The sequence below is a fragment of the Anolis sagrei genome, chromosome 4 (assembly GCF_037176765.1).
Source record: "Anolis sagrei isolate rAnoSag1 chromosome 4, rAnoSag1.mat, whole genome shotgun sequence".
Lineage (NCBI taxonomy): Eukaryota > Metazoa > Chordata > Lepidosauria > Squamata > Dactyloidae > Anolis > Anolis sagrei.
Genome location: NC_090024.1, coordinates 170,083 through 197,798, shown reverse-complemented (window position 1 = coordinate 197,798; position 27,716 = coordinate 170,083). Strand labels below are relative to the sequence as shown.

Below are 27,716 nucleotides of genomic sequence, written 5' to 3'. Positions count from 1 at the left end.
TCACACTAGCTGTGTCCACTGTGACTGCTATTCTCAATCTTTGAGGGGCAAAACATGTACACATCCTACATTAAATATGAACATTACCTTACAGCATTTCACCCCATGTTCTACCGATAATGTTGTTTATATAATTCAATGTCTTTGCAAATTACTATATGTTGGAATGACCACTAGACCCCTGAAAATCAGAATAAGTGAACATCGCTCTTGAATAAGGAATTGGTCCACTTTGAATCTGTAGGAAACTGGCAGCCAGTGGAACAAGGGGTTAAACCGCATTGAGTCGCCGATTTAGGCTGAAAAATGCGGTATAGAAATAAAGCAAATAAATAAATAAGTGCTCCCTGAGCACTGTTCCAATGAGCAACCTGGCTGCTACTTGCTTGACCAGTTGGAAGCTTCCAAACAGTCTTTAAAGGCAACACCACATAGAGCGCGTTGCAGTAATCTATACGGCATGTAATCTATACGGGATGTAACCAGAGCATGGACCACTGTGGCCAACTCAGACTTCCCAAGGTACAGGCACAGCTAGTGTCCATGTGAGTCCTATAATGTGAATGGAGACCTCCACTCTGAGTGAAGCACTGAGCACACTCCAAGCACTCATAGGGTTTCTCCTCAGTGGGGTCCCTTGATGTTTATGTAGACGAGAACTCTTGAGTAAAGATATTTTCATACACCAGTCATGTAAAGTGTTTCTCCCCAGTGGGAGTCACTGATGCATATGTAGATTTTCCTTCTCAGTGAAGCTCTGTCCACACTCAAGGCATGTATAGGGTTTCTCCCCAGTGTGAGTCCTCTGATGTGAACATAGAACTGAAATCTGAGTGAATCCTTTGAAGCGAATGTAGATTTCTCCTCTCAGTGAAGCTCTTTCCACACTCCAGGCATGTATAGGGTTTTTCCCCAGTGTGAGTCTTTTGATATAAACGTAGACCTGAACTATGAATGAAGCTGTTCCCACACTCCCAAATATTCATAGGGTTTCTCCCCAGTTGTGTCCTATGTTTATGTAGATGAGAAGTGAAGTACTTTCCACCCTCCAGGAATGTATAGGGTTCTCCTTAATGTAAGTCCTTTGATGTGAATGTAAATCCCCAGTCTGAGTGAAGCGCTGCCTCTTTCCACATTCCAGGCATTTATAGGGTTTCTCCCTTGTGTATGTCCTTTCATGTGAATGTAGACCTGAACTATGAGCGAAGCTCTGTCCACATCCCTGGCATTTATAAAGTTCTCCCCCAGTGTGAATCCTTTGATGTGAATGTAGACCTGGATTATGAGTGAAGGTCTATCCACATTCCAAACATTTATAGTTGCTCCCAAGTGTGAGTCCCTTTGATGGGAACGTAGACCTGAATGAACTATGAGTGAAGCTCTGTCCACATTCCAGGCATGGAAAGGGTTTCTCCCCAGTGCGAGTCCTTTTATTTCCTTTATTTTTTATTAATTATTTGACACAAACAACCTCATATATAATCAGAAAATATGCATTCAAAAATAATGAAACTTCTCTAGATCTGTATGAAGATGGCAACTTGTACAAAATAAGTATAACATACTTTACCATTCACTCGAGTTTAAGACATTTTCTAAGGAAAATCCATGCAAACTATTCCTAACTAGAACTGTTTCCATCTAGATAACAGCAATAGTGCCATCAGCTACCCCCTCCCCCCCCCCCATATCATATGCTAAATAAATCATAGAATCATAGAATCATAGAATCAAAGAGTTGGAAGAGACCTCATGGGCCATCCAGTCCAACCCCATTCTGCCAAGAAGCAGGAATATTGCATTCAAATCACCCCTGACAGATGGCCATCCAGCCTCTGTTTAAAAGCTTCCAAAGAAGGAGCCTCCACCACACTCCCTCTGGGGCAGAGAGTTCCACTGCTGAACGGCTCTCTCTCACAGTCAGGAAGTTCTTCCTCATGTTCAGATGGAATCTCCTCTCTTGTAGTTTGAAGCCATTGTTCCATTGCGTCCTAGTCTCCAAGAAAGCAGTAAACAAGCTTGCTCCCTCCTCCTCCCTGTGGCTTCCTCTCACATATTTTGTCCTGACACAGTTCAGTCGCCAACCTGCATTGGAACAGTGAGGAGTGGGCTTTTGCCGTTGAGGCCTACTTTTCGAGCGGATTTGGAGTGGCCGGCCTGCTCTCCAGATTTGGCCCCTTGTGATTTTTTTCTATGGGGTTTCTTGAAATCCCGTGTTTATGTGAACGACGGTGAAGGGACCCTACAAGATGTGAAGGCTAACATTCAACATTCTCCCCAACATTCTCCCCAACATTCAAGATACTCCACTTTGGCAGAAAAAATGAAATGCAAAGATACAGAATGGGGGACAATGAGGCCTGGCTCGAGAGCAGCACGTGTGGAAAAGATCTTGTAGTCCTCGTGGACAGGAAGTTAAACATGAGCCAGGAATGTGATGTGGCGGCAAAAAAAGCCAATGGGATTTTGGCCTGCATCAAGAGGAGCCTAGTGTCTAGATCTAAGGAAGTCATGCTCCCCATGCTCTATTCCACTTTGGTTAGACCACATCTGGAATATTGTGTCCAATTCTGGGCACCACAATTCAAGGGAGATATTGACTCTAAGCTGGAATGTGTCCAGAGGAGGGCGACTCAAAGGATCAAGGGTCTGGAGAACAAGCCCTATGAGGAGCGGCTTAGGGAACTGGGCATGTTTAGCCTGAAGAAGAGAAGGCTGAGAGGAGATATGATGAGGGCCATGGATAAATATGTGAGAGGAAGCCACAGGGAGGAGGGAGCAAGCTTGTTTTCTGCTTCCTTGGAGACTAGGACGCAATGGAACAATGGCTTCAAACTACAAGAGAGGAGATTCCACCTGAACATGAGGAAGAACTTCCTGACTGTGAGAGCCGTTCAGCAGTGGAACTCTCTGCCCCGGAGTGTGGTGGAGGCTCCTTCTTTGGAAGCTTTTAAGCAGAGGCTGGATGGCCATCTGTCAGGGGTGATTTGAATGCAATATTCCTGCTTCTTGGCAGAATGGGGTTGGACTGGGTGATGGCCCAGGAGGTCTCTTCCAACTCTTCTAGGATTCTATGACTGTGAGAGCTGTTCAGCAGTGGAACTCTCTGCCCCGGAGTGTGGTGGAGGCTCCTTCTTTGGAAGCTTTGAAGCAGAGGCTGGATGGCCATCTGTCAGGGTGATTTGAATGCAATATTCCTGCTTCTTGGCAGAATGGGGTTGGACTGGATGGCCCATGAGGTCTCTTCCAACTCTTGGATTCTATGATTCTATGATTCAGGAAGAAATTGCCAACGTAACGCCTGCGATGCTGGCAAGAGTCATGACAAATGCCAGAAATCGGTTTACTCAGTGTATGGAGAATGGGGGACGTCACCTACCTAATTTGATCTTCAAAACTACGTAAAACAAAACTTTAGGTATGCGCCTACATTACAAAAAATAATTCTGATTCATACAATGGGTTTTATTAAGTTTTGAAAAAAGGAAGTTATGCTGCTGCACCCTGTATCTTCATGATCAAGAGAGTTTCAGAGTATGTCCAAATACATCCTGATATCACATCAATAAAAAACAAAACCTAAGAATGGGGCAGGCAACAAAGTGAGTACGAGCGCTTTCTGACTATTTTACATACACAGGCATGGACAACTGCAAAAAACCCAATTTGCATACATTGAAAGATGTCCAAAATCATAATCAAATGTTTCATTAACATTATGCCAACGTATTTAACTTTTCCAGGAATCACCTTTTCTATATTGTAGCATTCCAGCTTGTCCACATAGTATTACATATTTCTTTTTTTTTAAATCCTTTCCCTTTTCTTCTTTCTTCCCCCTTTTCTCCCTTCCCGTTCTTTTCTTGACAACCTTACACAATCCCTTTTCTAAACATCAACATCGCGTTCACATCTCAAGAGTTCCACCATAACACATATACCATGGAAAAGGAAGTCACACCAAAAGAGCGTCAAAGGATTCTTCATCATGTCTTTCCTCAGAAGGAATTAAAACTATTTGAAATTAAACTATTTGAAAGTTAGGATTTTGTATTAGTCAGACTTGAAATCCCCATGTTGAAATGGCCTTTCCTTCTGAAAACCTTTTGAGGGTTTCCCAGTCTTTCCTTAATTCTGAAGGGTCTGGAGATCTCCCGTCAGAATGTCCATCTCTGCCACTTCCGCCACTTCCACGATCCATTCCTCCAGTTCCGGTGTTTCCTCCAATTTCCAGGCTCGTGCGTAAATGATTCTTGCAGCAGTTACCACCAAGGTGAAGAGTTTGTGTGACTTCCTTGAATCTTTTGGTTGGTGGCTTTCTGTGGTTTTCCTTTTGATGAACTACACTGATCTTTATCCAGATCCAGTTCTAGATCTAGAATTATTGTCTTCATAAAGTCCTAGGCTTTCATATCTGATGTAATCCAATGTTTCCGTTCTTTATAAGTAATCATAACTCCTTCAGACGGCAGCCATTTAAATCTTATATGGTATTGTTTAAGCTTCTCAGTTAGAATATAATATAGTTTTCTTTTCTGTATAACTGATGGCGGGAGGTCTTTAATTAATGTTACTTCGTGGTCTTCCAATTGTACAGGTGTATTTAGATGATTCTGATCTTTTTCCTTGTAAATGTAACTATAATGTCCCTAGGCAATTTATATTTTGATGCATAGGCTGATCTTACCCTAAACATCTGGTCAATTTCCTTTTCTGCTTCTTCCTCAGTTTTGCCTAATGTCTTTGCTGTTAATTCCAATATTAGTTGCTCAATCTCTGTCGTCTCCTCCAGTGTGAGTCCTTTGATGTTTATGTAGACCTGAACTCTGAGTGAAGCTCTGTCCACATTCCAGGCATTTATAGGGTTTCTCTCCAGTGTGAATCCTTTGATGTGTACGTAGATGAGAACTCTGAGTGAAGCTCTGACCACATTCCAGGCATTTATGGGATTTCTGCCCAGTGTGAGTTCTTTTATGTGAATGCAGACCTGAATTATGAGTGAAACTCTGTCCACACTGCAGGCATGTATAGGGTTTCTCCCCAGTGTGAGTCCTTTTATGTGAATGCAGACCTGAAATCTGAGCAAATCTCTGTCCACATTCCTGGCATTTATAGGGTTTCTCCCCAGTGTGAATCCTTAGATGTGTACGTAGAGTTTCAATACGAGCGAAGCTCTTTCCACATTCCAGGCATCTGTAGGTTTTCTCCCCTGTGTGTGTCTTTTCATGGGAACGTAGACCTGAAATCTGAGGAAAGCTTTCTCCACATTCCTGGCATTTATAGGGTTTCTCCCCAGTGTGAGTCCTTTGATGTGCATGTAGACCTGAACTCTGAGCGAAGCTCTGTCCACACTCCAGGCATGTATAGGGTTTATCCCCAGTGTGAATCCTTTGATGTGTACGCAGAGTTGAACTCCGAGTGAAGCTATGTCCACATTCCAGGCATTTATAGGGTTTCTGCCCGGTGTGAATCCTTTGATGTGAACGTAGTGCTGAACTATGAGTGCAGCTCTGTCCACATTCCAGACATTTATAAGGTTTCTCCCCAGTGTGAGTCCTTTTATGTGAATGCAGACCTGAATTATGAGCAAAGCTCTGTCCACATTCTTGGCATTTATAGGGTTTCTCCCCAGTGTGAATCCTTTGATGTGAATGTAGAGTTTCACTACGAGCGAAGCTCTTTCCACATTCCAGGCATGTATAGGGTTTCTCCCCAGTGTGAGTCCTTTGATGTTTACGTAGATTTGAACTGTGAATGAAGCTCTTTCCACACTCCAGGCATGTATAGGATTTCTCCCCAGCGTGAGTCTTTTGATGCGAAAGTAGACCTGAAAGCTGAGTAAAGCTCTGTCCACATTCTAGGCATGTATAGGGTTTCTCCCCAGTGTGTGTTCTTTGATGTCGACATAAACCTGCATTATGAGTGAACCTCTTCCCACACTCCAGGCATTCATAAGATTTCTCCCCAGCGTGAGTCCTTTGATGTGAACGTAGGCTTGAAAGATAAGTGAAGTTCTGTCCACATTCCAGGCATGTATAGGGTTTCTCCCCAGTGTGTGTTCTTTGATGTCGACATAAACCTGCATTATGAGTGAACCTCTTCCCACACTCCAGGCATTCATAAGATTTCTTCCCAGTGTGAATCCTTTGATGTGAACGTAGATTTGTACTATAACCGAAGCTTTGTCCACACTCTTGGCATTTATAGGGTTTCTCCCCAGTGTGAATTCTTTGATGCGAATGTAGATTTGTACTACGAGTGAAGCTCTGTCCACATTGCAGGCATGTATAGGGTTTCTCCCCAGAGTGAGTCCTTCTATGCGATTGTAGACTTGAATTCAGAGTGAAGCTATGTCCACACTCCAGGCATTTATAGGGTTTCTCCCCAGTGTGAGTCTTTTGATGTGTATGTAGACTTGAACTACGAGCAAAGGCCTTTCCACACTCCACACATGTATAGGGTTTTTCTCCAGTGTGAGTCTTTTGATGTGAACATAGCGCTGAACTCTGAGTAAAGCAACGTCCACATTCTAAGCATTTATAGGGTTTCTCCACAGTGTGAGTCCTTTGATGTTTATATAGGCTTGAACTATTAGTGTAGCTCTTTCCACACTCCAGGCATGTAAAGGGTTTCTCCCCAGTGTGTGACCTTTGATGAGAACATAGTCCTGAAATATGAGTGAAACTCTGTCCACATTCCTTGCATTTATAGGGTTTCCCCCCGGTGTGAGTCTTTTGATGTCTACGTAGATTTGAACTATTGGTGAAGCTGTTCCCACACTTCAAGCATTCATAGGGTTTCTTCTCAGCGTGAGTCCTTTCACGTTGCTGCAGACGATCCCTCCGAGTGAACCTCCTTCCACCATCCAGGCATTTAGATGCTTTCTCCTCCATGTCAACAGTGATATGGGTGTTTAATTGCAATAAAGCTACTTGACTCTTCTTTTTCCTTTATTATCTGTAAATGAAGTCAAGAATTCATCAAGATCATCGCCTCGAGAGGATTTTTCCTTCCTATATTATTGGTTTCCTTACTGCATCCAAGAGGTCGCTCCAAAGAGTCCTCACTTCCCTGGTGAAGAAAGAAGCAAAAGGTCAAGGGTGAAAACCAGAAACATTCTCTACCTCCAAATTTTTCCCTCTTTCCCTTCATGGGTCATGTTGAAAATAGGAAATACCAAGAAATGCCAACATTGGGGTCTCAAGCACATAGGTAGATACCAGCAAAGGGTAGAAATGCTCCTCATAGGGCTTGTTCTCCAGACCCTTTGTCATTTGAGTCGCCCTCCTCTGGACACATTCCAGCTTAGAGTCAATATCTCTCTTGAATTGTGGTGCCCAGAATTGGACACAATATTCCAGGTGTGGTCTAACCAAAGCGGAATAGAGCATGGGGAGCATTACTTCCTTACATCTGGACACTATGCTCCTCTTGATGCAGGCCAAAATCCCATTGGCTTTTTTTGCCGCCACATCACATTCCTGGCTCATGTTTAACTTCCTGTCCACGAGGACTCCAAGATCTTTTTCACACGTACTGCTCTCGAGCCAGGCCTCATTGTCCCCCATTCTGTATCTTTGCATTTCATTTTTCCTGCGGAGTATCTTGCATTTGTCACTGTTGAACTTCATTTTGTTAGTTTTGGCCATTCATCTCTCTAATCTGTGGAGATCCCTTTGAGTCCTGCTCCTGTCCTCTGGACTATTGGCTCTCCCTCCCAATTTGGTCCCGTCTGCAAACTTGATGATCCTGCCTTCTAGCCCTTCATCTAAGTCGTTAATAAAGATGTTGAACAGGACCGGGTCCAGGACGGAACCCTAATGTCAATTATTTACTTACTTTATTTGTATACCGCTGTTCTCAGCCCTTAGGCGACTCACAGCGGTTAACAACAGAACAGCAAAAATGCGATACTACAGTACACGGTAAAAAACAGTAACATCATAACACCTTATACAGTCCTGTATAATTAACAACAATAGCCATTCACTAGCGTCTCATCACTGAAAACTTGATCCAGGTCCGTCATCCATTGCTCCATTCCTATGTTCATTACACTCATTGCACTAACTATTCGAACGCCTGCTCAAACAAACAGGTCTTCACTTTTTTGCGGAATACCATTAATGATGGAGCTAGTCTAATATCTGTGGGAAGGTATGTATATTTTCCCCAAACTTCTCCAGTATTTTATATTGATCAGGGGAGTTCTGTATGCCAGGTTTGGATCAATTCCATGATTGTTGGTGTTCAGAATGCTCTTTAATGACAGGGGAATTATAGAATCATAGTATCATAGAGTTGGAAGAGACCTCCTGGGCCATCCTCCAGTCCAACCCCATTCTGCCAAGAAGCAGGAATATTGCATTCAAAGCACCCCTGACAGATGGCCATCCAGCCTCATAGAATCCAAGAGTTGGAAGAGACCTCCTGGGCCATCCTCCAGTCCAACCCCATTCTGCCAAGAAGCAGGAATATTGCATTCAAAGCACCCCTGACAGATGGCCATCCAGCCTCTGTTTAGAAGCTTCCAAAGAGGGAGCCCACACCACACTCCAAGCATTATTATATCTCCAATAATATTATATCTCCAAGCAACTGCAACTCCCAAATGTCAGGGTCTATTTCCCCCAAACATCTGCAGTATTTCCTTTTGATCATGGGAATTCTGTGTGCCAAGTCTGGTTCAATTACATGGTTGTTGGAGTTCAGAATGTTCTTTAATGGCATGGGAACTATACATCCAAGCAACTAAAATTCCCAAATGTCAGGGTCTATTTTCCCCAAACTCCACCAGTTTGGGCATATTCGTACCACATTTGGTCCAGATCCATAGTTGTTTGGGTTCACAATGCTCTCCAGATGTAGGTGAACTACATCTCCCCTAAATCACTATCAATTCCTCCCAAACCCCTCCAGTATTTTTTGTTTCACATGGGAGTTCTGTGTGGAGGTCTCAGTGGCCTGTGGAAGTCAGTGCTGAATCGGTTGAAGGCACTGCAAATCCCATCATCTGTTTTCCATACTCCCCCAAACATATTTTTTTCTGATTAATCATGATGCTTTAATTATGTTGGATTTGTAACAATGAAAACACATCCCTCATATCAGATATTTACATTACGATTCATAACAGTAGCAAAATTACAGTTATAAAGGAGCAACGAAAATAATTTTATGGTTGGGGGTCACCACAACATGAGGAACCTTATTTAGGGGTCACGGTGTTAGGAAGGTTGAGAACCAGGAGGTGGGCTTCTCAGAATCTTTTTGCACAGTCTGCCAGGGCTTTGGTTGTGCTTCTTTGCAAACTTTGTGTTTTTTAAATCTGTTTGTTTTGTTCTGTTAGAAATATGATGGCAGAAATATGATATGAGGAGATATGATGAGAGCCATGTATAAATATGTGAGAGGAAGCCACAGGGTGGAGGAGGAGGGAGCAAGCTTCCTTTCTGCTTCCCTGGAGACTAGGACGCAATGGAACAATGGCTTCAAACTACAAGAGAGGAGATTCCGTCTGAACATGAGGAAGAACTTCCTGACTGTGAGAGCCGTTCAGCAGTGGAACTCTCTGCCACGGAGTGTGGTGGAGGCTCCTTTTTTGGAAGCTTTTAAGCAGAGGCTGGATAGCCATCTGTCAGGGGTGATTTGAATGCAGTATTCTTGCTTCTTGGCAGAATGGGGTTGGACTGGATGATGGCCCATGAGGTCTTCTCCAACTCTAGGATTCTAGGATTCTAATGATAGATCTGGACCAAACTTGGCACACATAACCCCCATGACCCCCTGGTGAGGTATGGGGGAGGACAGACAAAGGATGATGGATTTGTAGTACTTTCAACCCTTTTAAACAGAGGCTGGATGGCCATCTGTCAGGGGTGCTTTGAATGCAATATTCCTGCTTCTTGGCAGAATGGGGTTAGACTGGATGATGGCCCAGGAAGGGGTCTCTTCCAACTCTATTATTATTATTATTATTATTATTATTATTATTATTAAGTAGAGGCTGGATGGCCATCTGTCAGGGGTGCTTTGAATGCAATATTCCTGCTTCTTGGCAGAATGGGGTTGGACTGGATGATGGCCCACGAAGTCTCTTCCCACTCTAGGATTCTATGATTCGCCTTCCACAGACCACTGTGGCCCCCAACAAAGACCGATAAAGACCAAACTTGGCACACAGAGCCCCCATGACCCACTCTACATCCTGGTTCAATTTGAAGGAGGACAAACCATGGACGATGGGACTTCAAATACCTTTACTCACTTCCTTTAACTACAGCAACACTCATCCAATTACCTAGACAGACCAAACTTGGCACAGAGAGCTCTCGTGGCCAACTCAACACTGTGGTCCAGTTTAGGGAGGATCATCATCATCATCATCATCATTTAATAACTTATTAATCGCCCTCCATCCGAGAATGCTCTAGGTCAGTGTTTCTCAACCTTCCGAATGCCGCGACCCCTTAATACCGTTCCTCCTGTTGTGGTGACCCCCAAACATAGAATCACTTGCTCTTGTCACATCCTGTATAGACTACTGCAACGCACTCTACGTGGGGTTACCCTTGAAGACTCTTCGGAAACTCCAACTAGTCCAACGAGCGGTAACCAGACTGCTTACTGGAGCGACATACAGGGAACATACCACCCCCTTGTTAAGTCAGCTTCACTGGCTGCCGATTCAGTTCCGAGCACAATTCAAGGTGTTGGTTTTGACCTACAAAACCCTTTACGGTTCTGGTCCAGCGTATCTGTCCGAACGTATCTCCCTCTACGTCCCATCTCGGTGTTTGAGATCTTCTGGGGAGGCCCTGCTCACGACCCCACCGCTATCACAAGTGAGGCTGGTGGGGACGAGGAGCAGGGCCTTCTCAGTGGTGGCCCCCCATCTGTGGAACTCACTCCCGGGGGAAATCAGGGCTTCAACCTCCCTCCTTGCCTTCAGGAGGAAGGTAAAGACGTGGCTCTGGGACCAGGCCTTTGGGCACCCTGACAAGTAGATACGGAACCAGACGGATAGGACCAACAATATGCGGAAAGTAGAATCTAAACTAGGAGTCGGTTAAACGCTGACCAGCAATGAGGTTTGTATTGCTTTTATTGTTTTAATTGTTTCTTACGGGTTTTATGGCTGCTCTTGCCGATAACATTGATTGTTTACATTAATTGTTATCATTGTTATAATTACTGCTATTATTGATTTTATGTTTTTTTGATGTTATGTTTTTGTAATACAGGCATCGAATTGTGCCTTGTGTGTGTAAGCCGCCCTGAGTCCCCCCGGGTGAGAAGGGCGGGGTAGAAGCAACCGCGACAGATAAATAAATAAATAAATAATTTTCGTTGCCACTTCATAACTGTCATTTTGCTACTGTTATCAATTGTAATAATAAGATCTGATGTATTAACTGGACCAAATTTGGCACAAATATCCAATACACACAAATTTGAATACTGGTGGAGTTGGAGGGGGTTGGTTTTGTCATTTGGGAGTTCTAGTTGCTGGGATTTATAGTTCACCTACAATCAAGGAGCATTCTGAAATCCATCAGTGATGGAATTGAACCAAACTTAGCACTTAGAACATCAATGACCAACAGGAAAAAAACAACTGGAAGGGTTTGGTGGGCATTGACCTTGAGTTTGGGAGTTGTAATTCACCTATATCCGGAGAGCACTGTGTATTCAAACAATGCTGGATCTGGACCAAACTTGGCATGAATACTCAATATACCTAAAAGTTAACACTGGTGGAGTTTGGAGGAAATAGACCTTGACATTGGGGAGTTGTAGTTGCTGGGATTTATAGTTCACCTACAATCAAAGAACATTCTGAACCCTACCAATTATAGAATTGGGCCAAACTTCCCACACAGAAACCCCACGACAAACAAAAAATACTGTTTTTTCTGATGGTCTTTGGTGACCCCTCTGACACCCCCTTGTGACCCCTCCGGGGGTCCCGACCCCCAGGTTGGGAAACACTGCTCTAGGCCCTCTTTGATTCTAGGATTCTATGAAATGTAACACAATGGTCTGGTTGCCCTGACACGACAAATAAATCCAGGGCAGGGAGCACAAGTCTCCCCCCCCCCAGACCCCTGGCCCTCCCCCTGTCTCCTCCCCCTCCGCCTTCTCTTCTGCAGGCTCCTAATGCCCAGCTCTTGAAACCATCAGGGCCAGCTAACATCTCCCAACCCAGGATGACTCCCCCAGGCAGGAAGCAGCCGGGGCTTGAAGCTGCGAGGCGTTTCAGTGGCCGTTAAGGTGGCCAATGGCAACATTCACACCTGCATATTATTTGAGAACACAGAAATGCTGAACCACACCAACAACCACCATGTCAGACGACACAGAGAAGCCATTGAGATCTACAAGAAGCAGGTGGACAATTTCAACAGAAAGGAGGAAACCATGAAGATGAACAAAATCTGGCTACCAGTATTAAAAAACTCTAAAATTATAACAGCAAAACAGCAGAGAGGAAACAACCAAGCACAGCTTAACACCTCTCAACAAAAGATTCTCCCAGGCTCAGCCAGGCCTTGAAATGCTAATGAAGGTGGTCAGTTGAAACATTCACACCCAGCTCCAGCACTGAAGAGCTCTTTGCCCCACCCCAGTCATTCCACGGATATATAAACCCATTTTCCTACTTCCAACAGACCTCACTACCTCTGAGGATGCTTGCCATAGATGCAGGCGAAATGTCAGGAGAAATGCCTCTAGAACATGGCCCTATAGCTCGAAAAAACCCACAAGAACCTATTGATTCCAGCCATGAAAGCCTTTGACAATGCATAGATAGATACATATATACACACACACACAATTTCCCTCGTTTCCAAGAGACCTGCCCCCCCTCCCTCTGAGGAGGCCTGCCAGGGATGTGGGCGAAAGGTCAGGAGGGAGTGCTTCTGGGAGAGGGAGGGCCTCCCCGCAGGCTTGATCGAATGCTCGTTCGAACAGCCAGGTCTTCACTTTCCTCCGAAACGCCAACAGGGAGGGGGACGATCTGATATCTGTAAGAAGGGCGTTCCACAGCCGAGGGGCCACCACTGAGAAGCCCGTGTCTCTTGTCCCCGCCAGGTGCGCCTGTGATGCTCCAGAGAGGAAACAATCAGGGACAGCTAATCACCTCTCAACAAAAGATTCCCCCAGGCACTAAAAAGCCACACCAAAAAACTGCCAGGCCATCCAGTGCTTATCAAGGTGGTCAGTTGAAACATTCCCACTTAGCTCCAGCAGAGAAGAGTCCTTTGCCCCACCCTGGTCATTATTCCACAGATATATAAACCCACTTTCCTATTTCCAACAGACCTCACTCCCTCTGAGGATGCTTGTTATAGATGCAGGTGAAACGTCAGGAGTAAATGCCTCTAGAACATGGCCATATAGCCCGAAAAAACCAAGAACCTATTGATTCCAGCCATGAAAGCCTTCGACAATGCATTCACACCTGCCTCTGGCAGGCACCCTGGGCATCATTCCCCATAGATATATATATATATATACACACACACCCAATTTCCCCAGTTTCCAAGACTCCCCCCCCCCCCGCCCTCTGAGGAGGCCTGCCAGGGATGTGGGCGAAAGGTCAGGAGGGAGTGCTTCTGGGAGAGGGGGCAGGAAAAGGCCTTCCGGGCCCAGCCAGGGCGCCTCCTTTCGGAACACGAGAGGAACCGCAGGCAGGCAGGCAGGAAGGGGGCGGGGCCTGAGGAGACCCCCCTCTTCCCCCCCAAAAGACTCACCGCCTTCCTCCGCCTCTTCCTCCCAAAATGGCGCCGGACACCGAGGGGGCGGGGCCCGAATGACGTCAACAATATCTTCGAAGGGGGCGGGGCCGCGCTCGTGATTGGTCGTCCGCGGAGCTCATTTGCATGTGCCAATGTGAGAGACGGAGAGAGGGGGGCGGCGCCCTGGAAAGGCTCCTCCCTCCCTCCCAAGCCTTTCCCCATTGGCTGAGCAGCAGCCGTCCCGGCTGCTGCTCAGCCAATGAGGAAAGGCTTGGGAGGGAGGGAGGAGCCTTCCCAGGGCGCCGCCTCATTAGTAGCTGTTGCCATGGTAACTAACTTGCCCTTGAAGGAGACCCTGGGGGTGGCGACGGCCGGCAGGGAGCTCTGGCGTGGGCAGGCCCATGAGGTTACGAAGGCCCTTCCCTCATAGAATCAAAGAGTGGGAAGAGACCTCCTGGGCCTTCATCCAGTCCAACCCCATTCTGCCAACATGCAGGAATATTGCATTCAAAGCACCCCTGGCAGATGGCCATCCAGCCTCTGGTTCAAAGCCTCCATAGGGCAGAGAGTTCCACTGTTGAACAGTCATAGAATCCTAGAATACTAGAGTGGGAAGAGACCTCCTGGGCCACCCTCAAGTCCAACCCCATTCTGCCAAGAAGCAGGAATATTGCATCCAAAGCACCCCTGACAGATGGCCATCCAGCCTCTGCTTCAAAGCCTCCAAAGAAGGAGCCTCCACCACACTCCCTCCGGGGCAGAGAGTTCCACTGCTGAACGGCTCTCACACTCAGAAGCAGGAAAGACATTCAAAGCACCCCCGACAGATGACCATCCAGTCTCTTTAAAAGTGTCCAAAGAGGGAGCCTCCACCACACCCCAGGGCAGAGACTTCCACTGCTGAACGGCTCTCACAGTCAGAAGCAGGAAAGACACATTCAAAGCACCCCCGACAGATGACCATCTAGTCTCTTTAAAAGTCTCCAAAGGAGCCTCCACCACACCCCAGGGCAGAGAGTTCCACTGCTGAACGGCTCTCACAGTCAGGAGCAGGAAAGACACATTCAAAGCACCCCCGACAGATGACCATCTAGTCTCTTTAAAAGTCTCCAAAGGAGCCTCCACCACACCCCAGGGCAGAGAGTTCCACTGCTGAACGGCTCTCACAGTCAGGAGCAGGAAAGACACATTCAAAGCACCCCCGACAGATGACCATCTAGTCTCTTTAAAAGTCTCCAAAGGAGCCTCCACCACACCCAGGGCAGAGAGTTCCACTGCTGAACGGCTCTCAGTCAGAAGCAGGAAAGGCACATTCAAAGCACCCCTGACAGATGGCCATCCAGCCCCTGTTTAAAAGCTTCCAAAGAAGGAGGCTCCTTCCACCACACTCCCTCCAGGGCAGAATGAAGGCAGAAGGGAGCTGAAGACCCTTCCTTCCATCTTGTCTCATACTACTCATATAATATAGTATGTGTTGTATAGACATATTTGTAATATTTATCATGTCATACAATATAATACTAGTAATAATAATACAATTTTATAATTATTATTATTATCTTCTAGATCAATAAAAATGCCATGTTCCTTCGTGGGATTGACAGGACGCAAAAACCACTGGACGAATGGACACCAAATTTGGACACAAGGCACCTCACAACCCAATGTACGTCCTTCACTCAAAAATTATTGATTTTGCCACTTGGGAGTTGTAGTTGATGGGATTTGTAGTTCACCTACAATCAAAGAACATTATGGACCCCACCAATGATGGAATTGGACCAAACTTGGCATACAGTTCTCGCATGACAAACAGAAAATACTGGAAGGGTTTGGTGGGCAGTGTCCTTTGGTTTTGGAGTTGTAGTTCACCTCCATCCAGAGATCACTGTGGACACAAACAATGATGGATCTGGATCAAACTCTACATGAATACTCAATATGCCCAAATGTGAACACTGGTGGAGTTTGGGGAAAATAGAATCTTGACATTTGGGAGCTGTAGTTGCTGGGATTTATGGTTCACCTACAATCACAGAGCATTCTGAACCCCACCAACGATAGAATTGGGCCAAACCTCCCACACAGAACCCCCATCACCATTCGAGTGGGCCACAGCAACGCGTGGCAGGGGACAGCTAGTAATTATATATTTACCTTACATGTAATATTACTAATAATAGTACAATATAATGGTATAGTCAGTGCAATATGGTGATGCATAATACTGATATGGTGCAATGCTAATAATATGATAGATTGTAGGAAATATATATTGTAAGCTGCTCTGAGTCCCCTTTGGGGTGAGAAGGGCGGCGTATAAATGCCATAAATAAATAAACAAACAAACAACAACTACTGAAGAGTCACCCCGTTACCATTCCCATTGCTCGTTAGAGAACTCCTCTCACGGCAGATCCTAAGCAGTTCACAGGAATCAGAATTGAATTCAAGCATCCTAGATCAGAATAACACCCGAAGAAGGTATTACGAAACAAGGGAAACAACCCGGGAGACCTTGTTGTGTTACCGTTCCTGACGTTATGCATTGATGAAGAGCCTTCTACAACATAGAAATTGTTCAATGTATTGTCAAAGGCTTTCATGGCCGGAATCACTGGGTTGTTGTATTTTTTTCTGGGCTATATGGCCATGGTCTAGAGGCATTCTCTCCTGACGTTTCGCCTGCATCTATGGCAAGCATCCTCAGAGGTAGTGAGGTCTGTTGGAACTAGGAAAATGGGTTTATATATCTGTGGAATGATGCCCAGGGTGGGGCAAAGGACTCTTGTCTGCTGGAGCTAGGTGGGAATGTTTCAACTGACCACCTTGATTAGCATTTGATGGCCTGGCAGTGCCTGGAGCAAACTTTTCTTGAGAGGTGATTAGATGTCCTTGTTTGTTTCCTCTCTGTTGTTGTGCTGTTCTAATTTTAGAGTTTTTTTTAATACTGGGAGCCAGAAAATGAACAAAATCTGCAAGGCTCCCAACAATCCCCTCCCCCCCTTTCTTATGGATGAGAAATTTGGGAATAAAGAAATCCGTGAGAATTAAACCTGCAAATGTGGAGGGTGTGCTGTTTTTAAATGCTGAATTAAGGTGTGTGAAAAACAAACACATAACAAAAGAGGATCAATTCAAGATTTATTGGGAAAACAGACAACAGTGAAAAGCAACAGAGAGAGAGAATAGAATCCTAGAATCAAAGAGTTGGAAGAGACCTCCTGGGCCCTCATCCAGTCCAACCCCATTCTGCCAAGAAGCAGGAATATTGCATTCAAAGCAACCCTGACAGATGGCCATCCAGCCTCTGTTTCAGATTCCAAAGAAGGAGCCTCCACCACACTCTGGGGCAGTGAGTTCCACTGCTGAACGGCTCTCTCAGTCAGGAAGTTCTTCCTCATGTTCAGATGGAATCTCCTCTCTTGTAGTTTGAAGCCATTGTTTCGTGGCCTAGTCTCCAGGGAAGCAGAAAACAAACTTGCTCCCTCCTCCTCCCTGTGGCTTCCTCTCACATATTTATACATGGCATTTATCATATCCCCTCTCAGCCTTCTCTTCTTCAGGCTAAACATGCCCAGCTCCTTAAGCCGCTCCTCATAGGGCTTGTTCTCCAGACCCTTGATCTGCACCCTCCTCCCTGTGGCTTCCTCTCACATATTTATACATGGCTCTCATCATGTCTCCTCTCAGCCTTCTCTTCTTCGGGCTAAACATGCCCAGCTCCTTAAGCCGCTCCTCATAGGGCTTGTTCTCCAGACCCTTGATCATTTTAGTCGCCCTCCTCTGGACACATTCCAGCTTGTCAATATCTCTCTTGAATTGCGGTGCCCAGAATTGGACACAATATTCCAGGTGTGGTCTAACCAAAGCAGAATATGGAGAACATATGTTCAGATCAAAGGGGTGAACATACATTCTCCATAATGAAAAAGGAAAAGTAGTGTCTAAAGTAAGACAATTGAATCCAAACGCATGCCACCAACACAGAGGCAGGAAATGGTGCTCAAAGGCACTCTAGAGTAGACGTTGAACCCCATTTTGGGCTGAAACCAGGTCTCTCCGCCCTCGGGTTTCAGCAGTTTTGACCCTTGTAAATCCTCTTTTACAAAAAACAAAATGAAAATAAAAAAGAGAGAAGAGATTAAAAGCAACAATATAAAAAGGCAGACATTGTATATCATGCTTGAACTACACAGCAAACTAACTACAACATAATACACAAAACATGTGAAACATACCAATGAAACAGAGAATACAAACCGAATACACAGACATGCCTTCGTTGCTAGAAGCCTCGTTCCATCTGTTGATGTTTATCCCTTATTGCTCTTCTCTCTTTAGGTAATGTTACATAATCACACTTCTACTTTTGATAACACTCTTCCAATTAATACGTCTTACAACTGGCGTTTGTTCATTTTGGCTAATCTGCAGATCTTCCTAAGCCGTTCCTTTTGTGCTGGAATAAGGCATCCCTTCCATCTCTGTCAATTCTTACTGTAGTGTATCGTGGTATCTATCCATGTTTTCTCTCTACGTGATCGTCCAGCAGTCTCAACAAATCAATCCCTGGTTTCATTTCACCTTTATTACTTCTGGGATGAAATGAATTTTAGTTCAATCTTTCAACAATGCACCACATATGTTAAAATATCCCACCTTTGTGCTTGCATTTTGAACATTTACAAGAGTTGCCTTTGTACACGTTAGAAAGATTCTGGTGTCAATTAACATCATTTGCTCCAGTGTGAATTCTACGATGTTTACATAGATTGTGACCACGTGTAAAGCTCTTTCCACACTCTAGGCATTTAAACCATTTTCCCCAGTGTGGGTCATTGATATTTATGTAGATGAGGACTCTAAGTAAAGTTCTTTCCACACTCCAGTCATGTAAAGTGTTTCTCCCCAGTGTGAGTCCTCTGATGCAAACACAGACCTGAAATCTGAGTGAATCCTTTGATGCAAATGTACATTTCCCCTCTCACTGAAGCTCTTTCCACACTCCAGGCATGTATATGGTTTCTCCCCAGTGTGAGTCTTTTGATGTAAATGTAGACCTGAACTATGAGAGAAGCTGTTCCCACACTCCAAATATTCATAGGGTTTCTCCCCAGTTGTGTCCTATAATGTTTATGTAGATGAGAACTCTGAGTGAAATACTTTCTACACTCCAGGAATGTATAGGGTTTCTCCCTAATGTAAGTCCTTTGATGTGAATGTAAGTCCACTCTGAGTGAAGCTCTGCCTCTGTTCACATTCCAGACATTTATAGGGTTTCTGCCAAGTGTGAGTCCCTTTGATGGGAACGTAGACCTAACTATGAGTGAAGCTCTGACCACATTCCAGGCATGTAAAGGGTTTCTACCCAGTGTGCGTCCTTTGATGTTTATGTAGACCTGAACTATGAGTGAACTTCTGTCCACACTCAAGGCATTTATAGGGTTTCTCTCCAGTGTGAGTCCTTTGATGTGAACGCAGAGTTACATTCTGAGCGAAGCTCTGTCCACAAGTCAGGCATTTAAAGGGTTTCTCCCCCGTGTGAATTCTTAGATGTGTACGTAGACCTGAACTATGAGTGAAGCTCTGACCACACTCCAGGCATTTGTAGGTTTTCTCCCCTGTGTGTGTCTTCCAATGGGAACGCAGGCCTGAAATCTGAGGAAAGCTTTGTCCACATTCCTGGCATTTATAGGGTTTTTCTCCAGTGTGAGTCATTTGATGTGAATGTAGATGTGAATTCTGAGTGAAGCTCTGACCACATTCCAGGCATTTATAAGGTTTCTCCCCAGTGTGAATCCTTTGATGTGTACGTAGATTTGAACTCTTAATGAAGCTAAGTCCACATTCCAGGCATTTATGGGGTTTCTCCCCAGTATGAATTCTTTGATGTGAATGTAGAGCTGAACTTTGAGCGAAGCTCTGTCCACACTGCAGGCATGTATAGGGTTTCTCCCCAGTGTGAGTCCTTTTATGTGAATGCAGACCTGAAGTATGAGCAAAGCTCTGTCCACATTCCTGGCATTTATAGGGTTTCTCCCCAGTGTGAATCCTTTGATGTGAACGTAGAATTGAACTACGAGCGAAGCTCTTTCCACATTCCAGGCATGTATAGGGTTTCTCCCCAGTGTGAGTCCTTTGATGTTTACGTAGATTTGAACTGTGAATGAAGCTCTTTCCACACTCCAGGCACGTATAGGATTTCTCCCCAGCGTGAGTCCTTTGATGTGAATGTAGGCTTGAAAGATAAGTGAAGTTCTGTCCACATTCCAGGCATGTATAGGGTTTCTCCCCAGTGTGTGTTCTTTGATGTCGGCATAAACCTGCATTATGAGTGAACCTCTTCCCACACTCCAGGCATTCATAAGATTTCTTCCCAGTGTGAATCCTTTGATGTGAACGTAGATTTGTACTATAACCGAAGCTCTGTCCACACTCTTGGCATTTATAGGGTTTCTCCCCAGTGTGAATCCTTTGATGCGAACGTAGATTTGTACTACGAGTGAAGCTCTGTCCACATTGCAGGCATGTATAGGGTTTCTCCCCAGAGTGAGACCTTCTATGCGATTGTAGACTTGAATTCAGAGTGAAGCTCTGTCCACACTCCATGCATTTATAGGGTTTCTCCCCAGTGTGAGTCTTTTGATGTGTATGTAGACTTGAACTACGAGCAAAGGTCTTTCCACACTCCACACATGTATAGGGTTTTTCTCCAGTGTGAGTCTTTTGATGTGAACATAGCGCTGAACTCTGAGTAAAGCAACGTCCACATTCTAAGCATTTATAGGGTTTCTCCCCAGTGTGAGTTCTTTGATGTTTATATAGGCTTGAACTATTAGTGTAGCTCTTTCCACACTCCAGACATGTAAAGGGTTTCTCCCCAGTGTGTGACCTTTGATGAGAACATAGTCCTGAAATATGAGTGAAACTCTGTCCACATTCCTTGCATTTATAGGGTTTCCCCCTGGTGTGAGTCTCTTGATGTCTACGTAGATTTGAACTATTGGTGAAGCTGTTCCCACACTTCAAGCATTCATAGGGTTTCTTCTCAGCGTGAGTCCTTTCACGTTGCTGCAGACGATCCCTCCGAGTGAAACTCCTTCCACCATCCAGGCGTTTAGATGCTTTCTCCTCCATGTCAACAATGATATGGGTGTTTAATTGCAATACAGATACTGGACTCTTTATTCCTTTGTTATTTGTAAGTGAAGTCAAGAATTCAGCAAGATCATCGCCTCAAGAGGATTTCTTCTCTCTGTATTATTGGCTTCCTTACTGCATCCAAGAGGTCGCTCCAAAGAGTCCTCACTTCCCTGGTGAAGAAAGAAGCAAAAGGTCAAGGATGAAAGCCAGAGACCTTCTCTACTTCCAAGATTTCCCTCCTTTGCCTTCATGAGTCATGTTGAAAATGGAAATGCAGACATCAAGGTTCAAGCACATACATAGATACCAGCAAAGGGAATCAATCATTCCTTGAAAAGAGGGGAATTAATCCAGAAAGAAAGAAGGGATGGATGTATGGAGAAAGAAAAGAATGAATGATAGAAGGAAAAAAGGGGAAATCCTAATTTTATAGGGTTATGGTTACCTCCAAAATTTTCCCTCTTTCCCTTCATGGGTCATGTTGAAAATGGTGTAGTAAGAAATTCAATGTGCAAATTTGATAAATGTGAATTTAATATGATGTGTGGGAATGAATGGAAGGATGGATGAATGGAGTTAATCATTTTGCAAACACCAGTATAATATTAAGGCCTGCAATGACCAACTACCTGCTTGCTGCTTTGTGATTAAAACCTGTTAATGAGATCTGAAGAGTAAACTCTGATAAGAACGGGACAGTGAGAAAGGAAATGTTTGCAGCCTTCCTTATGTTAAGAAGGAAGTCAACACAAGCCTTGTGTTTGTTAACACCAATCAAGAAGATCAACATCTGGCCAGGAAACTGAAATGGATCCAGGATGGAAGACGTCTATCATTCATTTACAACTTTGGGACGACATCAACAGAATGTTTCTATCAAAGACTCAGGCTAATAATAATGCTCAAATCGTGGCAGACCTGAGGAGTCTGTCCACCCGCCACGCTCTGCTCCATGGGAAGGAGAGAGGTGGTGTATTCGGAGAGTGGCAGATATGCTCTGGGAAAGCAGGATTACTCTGGACACTTTGGGGCTTCTTTCTCAAGGGAAGAGGAAGAACCACAACTTCCATAATGCCAAACCTTCAAAACGCTGAGATGCCAACACTTCTTTCCCTGAGAACAATGCCAAGGACCAGATCTCTGTTTTCCATAAAGCAGAACCTGACTCCCTGTCGAACTATGCATTGGCCGGCTGCAGGAAAGCAGGCTCTGGCCTAACAGGTGTTCTTCTCCAAGGAGGGAGAAAATGATATGGTAATATCTTGGATGCATGTGGATGAATGCGTGTACACGTGTGTGAATGTTGAGTGAAAATGTAATTCCCCTTTGTTTGTTAGTTAACCAATGTAATTGTAAATCCAATGTAGTTGCATAGAATCTGTATGTCTAAATGTTTTCCTGTAATCTGATATACCTTCTCACACTGGAAATTGCAATAAGAAGAACCTATGCCCTCAAGCTTTTTAAACAGAGGGCTAGGTCACAGTTCCTCAAACTTTTGGAGGGCCAGATTTTAATTTGAAAAAAAAAAAAACATAAATGAATTCCTATGCACATTGCGCACATCTTATTTGTAGTGCAAAAAAAAAACCACTTAAAAGCAATACAATAATTAAAATGAAGTACAATTTTAACAAATATCAACTTATTAGTATTTCAATGGGAAGTGTGGGCCTGCTTTTAGTTGATGAGATTGGATTGTTGTTGTTGTGTGCTTTCAAATCGTTGCAGACTTAGGCTGACCCTGAGCAAGGCCAGGTAAATGACCTTAAGAGGGTCGTATCTGGCCCCCGGGCCTTAGTTTGAGGATCCCTGGTCTATATACACACAAAAACTCCAACCATCACCCAAGTCAAAAAAGAAGCACAATTAAAGCCCTGGCAGACCGTGAAAAAAGGATCTGCAAAGCCCACCTCCGCCAAGGCGAACTGAACCACCGAACCCAGGCTCTACAGGCCATGTTTTGTTGTTTATTTGTTCATAGAATCCTAGAAGAGTTGGAAGAGACCTCCTGGGCCATCATCCAGTCCAACCCCATTCTGCCAAAAAGCAGGAAAATAGCATTCAAAGCACCCCCGACAGATGACCATCCAATGTGTTTAAAAGCCTCCAAAGGAGGAGCCTCTACCACACTCCGGGGCAGAGAGTTCCACTGCTGAACGGCTCTCACAGTCAGGAAGTTCTTCTTCATGTTCAGGTGGAATCTCCTTCCTTGTCAGTGGGTATGTATTCTTCAACAGGCATCAGAAGAGATGCAAGGCCAAGAACAAGCCACGAGAGTCAAGACCAAGACCCACCCAGAGGAAAAATGTTCTTACCACACATCAGGGGAACCTCTGACTGCATTGAAAAGCTGATGAAGAAACACAGCCTACAAACTATGTACAGATCCAGCAAGAAAATCCAGCAAATGCTCAGTTCAGCAAAGGACAAGAGGACCCTCTCCCCTCTACCAGAGTCTGTTGCGCATCGTGCAGCTGTGGACCAGGCTACAGAGGAACCAGCAGCATTGCCAAACACGTATCAAGGAACATGGAAGGCACTGCAGACTATCTCAATCAGAGAAGTCAGTCATAGTTAGTAGCCAGCTGCAATTAATCACTACTGACCAAGAGGTCATGAGTTCAAAGCCAGCCCAGGTCAGAGTAAGCTCCCGACCATTAATAGTCTGGCTTGCTGTTGACCTATGCAGCCTGAAAGACAGTTGCATCTGTCAAGTAGGAAATGTAGGTACCGCTTTATGCGGGGAGGCTAATTTAACTAATTTACGACGTCATAAAACCTTCCAGCAGCATGCGAAAGAATGAGGAAGTATTCCATTAAGGACTTGGTGTCACAAGCGGACAGTGAAGCAGTAGCTCTCCCTGTGGCCAGAATCAAGCATACCCTCATGAAGCCGTAAAGCTGGACTGTTGCATTGCCTCTGAGCCTGTCTATATATGTTGTATGTCTAATGGCATTGAATGTTTGCCATCTATATGTGCATTGTAATCCTCCCTGAGTCCCCCGCGGGGTGAGAAGGGCGGAATATAAATACTGTAAATAATAAATAAATAAACACATTACAACTGTACCCTTGGTTTGCTTCTGTTATGATAAATAAAAATAAATGACAGTAAATAAAGAACAACACTCTGAAAACAGGGGAATTCCAGACAGGAAACAACCAGGGCTAGCTAACACTTCGCAAGAAAGGACTGCCACAGGCAGGAAGCAGCCACGCTTTTAATAATAATAATACTAAAAATAGACTTTATTTATACCCCGCCACCATCTCCCCAATGGGGACTCGGGGAGGCTTACATGGGCCAAGCCCAACAGAGCATTACAATAATACAAAACCAGAATACAAAACAATCAACACAATAAAGTCAATAAAACACAAGAATACAATAAGCAATATAAAATAATACAATGAGAAACCATTCACAAACAAAATGACAATGAGCGGGCCGCATGTACAAGATAAAATACTAAACACTCAGGGTGAGATAGGAGTGGAGCAAATTCTTTGTGAGGGAGAAGCTCATAAAAACGGGGTTGAAGAGGTAGGCCTTCAGGCTTTGAAGCTGCAAGGCCATTCAATGCTAATCAAGGTGGCCAATGGCACCATCCAGCCATGCCTCCAACAGACAAGACTTCTGGGCACAGAGTATTATTATCTGAGAACACAGAAATGCTGCACCACTCTCACAACCACTGTGAAGCCAGAGAAATCCACAAGGAGTGTGTGGACAATGTCAATAGAAAGGAGGAAGCCATGAAAATGAGCACTCTCTGGCACCCAGTGGTAAAAAAAAAAAAAAAACCCTTTAAAATCGTAACAGTAAACAGGCCCGTAGCCAGGATTTCATTTCGGGGGGGGGGGGGGGGGGCTGAGTTTTTTTTCAGAGTGGGGGTTTTTGGGGGGGGGGGGGCTGAGCCTGAGTGAAAGAGGGTCTACCCTAGCAAACCTTTTGTATCATTACCCCAATAAGACCCCCATCATGCATATGGGATATATTGGGTATGGTGATCAGATCATGAGAGGAATAAACATAACAGTTTAAATAGCGCACCAGGAAGGCCTTCTCGCAAACCACCATCAGAATTTGGGGGGGGAGGGGGGGGCTGAAGCCCCTCAAGCCCCCCCCCCCCCCCGCTACATGCCTGACAGTAAATGAAGACCAGCACTCAGAAAACAGGGGGATTCCAGACATGGCACCATCAGGGCCTTCCCCCAGGCAGGAGGCAGCCAGGCTATGAAGCTGCAAGGCTCTTCAGTGCTATTCAAGGTGTCCACGGGCCCCCTTCTTCCCACTTGCCTCCCCAGGGCAGAGGGTCCTCTTCCTCCCACGTGGCCCTGGGCATCACTCCACGGGGACACTCACTGGAACACCTCAGCAAGCGAGAGTCCAAAAGTGGCAGGCCCAAACCCAGTACCTCAACCAATGGCTGATACCCAATGAGAGACTCCCCCCTGGGCACACAGAGGACTGGGCGACTTGGAAGGTGCTGAACAGACTGCGCTCTGGCACCACGAGATGCAGAGCCAACCTTCAGAAATGGGGCTACAAAGTGGAATCCTCGACATGCGAGTGTGGAGAGGAGCCAACCACTGACCATGTTCTGCAATGCACCCTGAGCCCTTCTTCCACATGATGCACCATGGAGGACCTCCTTGCGGCAACAACAGAGGCAGCACTCCAAGGGGACAGAGACTGGTCCAAGGACATTTAATCAACTACCAAACTCACACATTTTGTAATCTGCCTGTTTGCTTTGCTCTGTTAGAAATGTAATATAATTTGACTGGTTGTTCTGACACGACAAATAAATAACTCCACGGGGACGCCCTAGCTCCCCCCCCCCCCCTTGTCTCCCTTGCCTCGTTCCCAACAGACCTCGGAAGAGGGATGCTTCTGGAAGAGGGAGGGCCAGGCCAGCCTTCCCCGTGTGGCCGGCCGTGAACGGGTTGGGCCTCTTTCTCCCGGGGACTCGGCCATGCGGGGAACACTCCACCCGCTCCCTCACCTCACCTCACCTCAGTCTCTCCCGGCTCTTCCTCCGAAAATGGCGGCCGCTGAGAAGGGGGCGGGGCTTGAGTGACGTCACCCTTCCCGCTCTCGGGCGCGGGAGCCCTGATTGGCCGCCCGGGAGGCAGGCTGGCTGACGCAGATAAGCTCATTTGCATGTTTAAAGGGGACGCGGCCCAACCCCTTATTTGCCTGTTAAGCCCTCACTCCAAGGAACATGGCAACGGCGCCCGCTACAGGCAGGCATCTTTCTCCCGGTGACACTCCACCCCTCCCTCCCTCCCTTCCTCCCTCTCCGCTCACCTCAGTCTCTCCCGGCTCTTCCTCCCAAAATGGCGGCCACTGCCAAGGGGGCGGGGCCTGAGCGACTCCCTCAGGAGAAGAAGAGCGAGAGGGTGGGCGGGGCCTCTGCAGAGCAGCCTCGCTCCTGATTGGCCGCCCTCCCGGGAGGCTGGCTGATAAGCTCATTTGCATGTTTAAAGGGGAAGCGGCCTGGTGATAGTATGATAGCTGGGTCCGGAAGCTTCCTTCCTTCCTTCCTCCCGTCTTCCCTCCCTCCCCTTCCTCCATTCCCTTCTGCTCTTCCTTCCTTCCTTCCCTGTTTCCTTCCTCCTGGGGGATGTTTACCCAGGAAAAGAGGCCGTTGAGAGGGAGGAAGAGAACCACGTGTCCAGATTCCAAAGGGTGTCCCTCCTATTGAGGAGGAGGAGGAGGAGGAGGGAGGGAGGGAGGGGGAAGCCAGACTTTCTGCGGCTCTAGAGGCTGACCAGGGCCCAAGAAGGGAGCCATGAAGGGAAAGGGATTCCACTGAAAAGACGAGGAAGAACTTCCTGGAGAGAGAGAGAGGACTCTTCCCACTCTAGGATTCTGTGAAATGACCAAAATAATGTCTTTAACTGACATTAATTAACAAGGACAACAGCTCGATGGGAGCCTTACAATGGTATACAGTGTATACAGTGGTTGCATTTCACTATTATGGCGGGCCTTTTAATGTTGGCCTCAGGCATCAAGAGGAGAATAGTGTCTAGATCTAGGGAAGTCCTGCTCCCCATGCTCTATTCCGCTTTGGTTAGACCACTTTACCTGGAATCACATTGTGTCCAATGCTGGGCACCACAACTGAAGAGAGATATTGACTCTAAGCTGGAATGTGTCAAGAGAAAGAGGGCAACTCAAATGACCAAGGGTCTGGAGAACAAGCCCTATGAGGAGCGGTTTAAGGAGCTGGGCATGTTTAGCCTGAAGAAGAGAGGGCTGAGAGGAGACGCGATGAGGGCCATGTATAAATATGTGAGAGGAAGCCACAGGGAGGAGGAGGGAGCAGATCAAGGGTCTGGAGAACAAGGCCTATGAGGAGCGGCTTAGGGAACTGGGCATGTTTAGCCTGAAGAAGAGAAGGATGAGAGGAGATATGATGAGGGCTATGTATACATATGTGAGAGGAAGCCACAGGGAGGAGGAGGGAGCAAGCTTCCTTTCTGCTTCCCTGGAGAGAGACTAGGACGCAATGGAACGACGGCTTCAAACTACAAGAGAGGAGATTCCATCTGAACATGAGGAAGAACTTCCTGACTGTGAGAGCCGTTCAGCAGTGGAACTCTCTGCCCCGGAGGGAGTGTGGTGGAGGCTCCTTCTTTGGAAGCTTTTAAACAGAGGCTGGATGGCCATCTGTCAGGGGTGATTTGAATGCAATATTCCTGCTTCTTGGCAGAATGGGTTGGGACTGGATGATGGCCCACGAGGTCTCTTCCAACTCTATTATTATTATTATTATTAAGTAGAGGATGGGTGGCCATCTGTCAGGGGTGCT

The 27,716-nt window shown here is 45.7% G+C and overlaps 2 protein-coding genes across 4 annotated transcripts; both read right to left on the bottom strand.

Annotated features, from left to right (window-relative positions):
* Positions 1–739: 739 nt before the first annotated feature.
* Positions 740–26,125, bottom strand: LOC132775210 (zinc finger protein 160-like). Of its 3 annotated transcripts, none has more exons than XM_067467146.1 (3): positions 25,912–26,125; positions 19,145–21,058; positions 740–1,358 (listed from the first exon to the last, which is right to left on the bottom strand). In XM_067467146.1, the coding sequence occupies exons 2-3, from the start codon at positions 20,880–20,882 to the stop codon at positions 1,015–1,017; spliced, it is 2,082 nt and encodes a 693-aa protein (XP_067323247.1). In that variant the 5' UTR covers positions 20,883–21,058; positions 25,912–26,125; the 3' UTR covers positions 740–1,014. The 3 variants fall into 3 exon arrangements, with proteins under 3 accessions (XP_067323247.1, XP_067323248.1, XP_067323249.1); XM_067467147.1 differs by lacking the exon at positions 740–1,358 and adding an exon at positions 16,874–19,061 and having other exon boundaries at positions 25,912–26,122; XM_067467148.1 differs by lacking the exon at positions 740–1,358 and having other exon boundaries at positions 16,874–21,058; positions 25,912–26,122.
* LOC132773576 (zinc finger protein 850-like) lies at positions 3,182–13,787 on the bottom strand. Its single transcript, XM_067467145.1, has 2 exons — positions 13,758–13,787; positions 3,182–7,071 (listed from the first exon to the last, which is right to left on the bottom strand). The coding sequence occupies exon 2, from the start codon at positions 6,891–6,893 to the stop codon at positions 4,770–4,772; it is 2,124 nt and encodes a 707-aa protein (XP_067323246.1). The 5' UTR covers positions 6,894–7,071; positions 13,758–13,787; the 3' UTR covers positions 3,182–4,769.
* Positions 26,126–27,716: the final 1,591 nt, after the last annotated feature.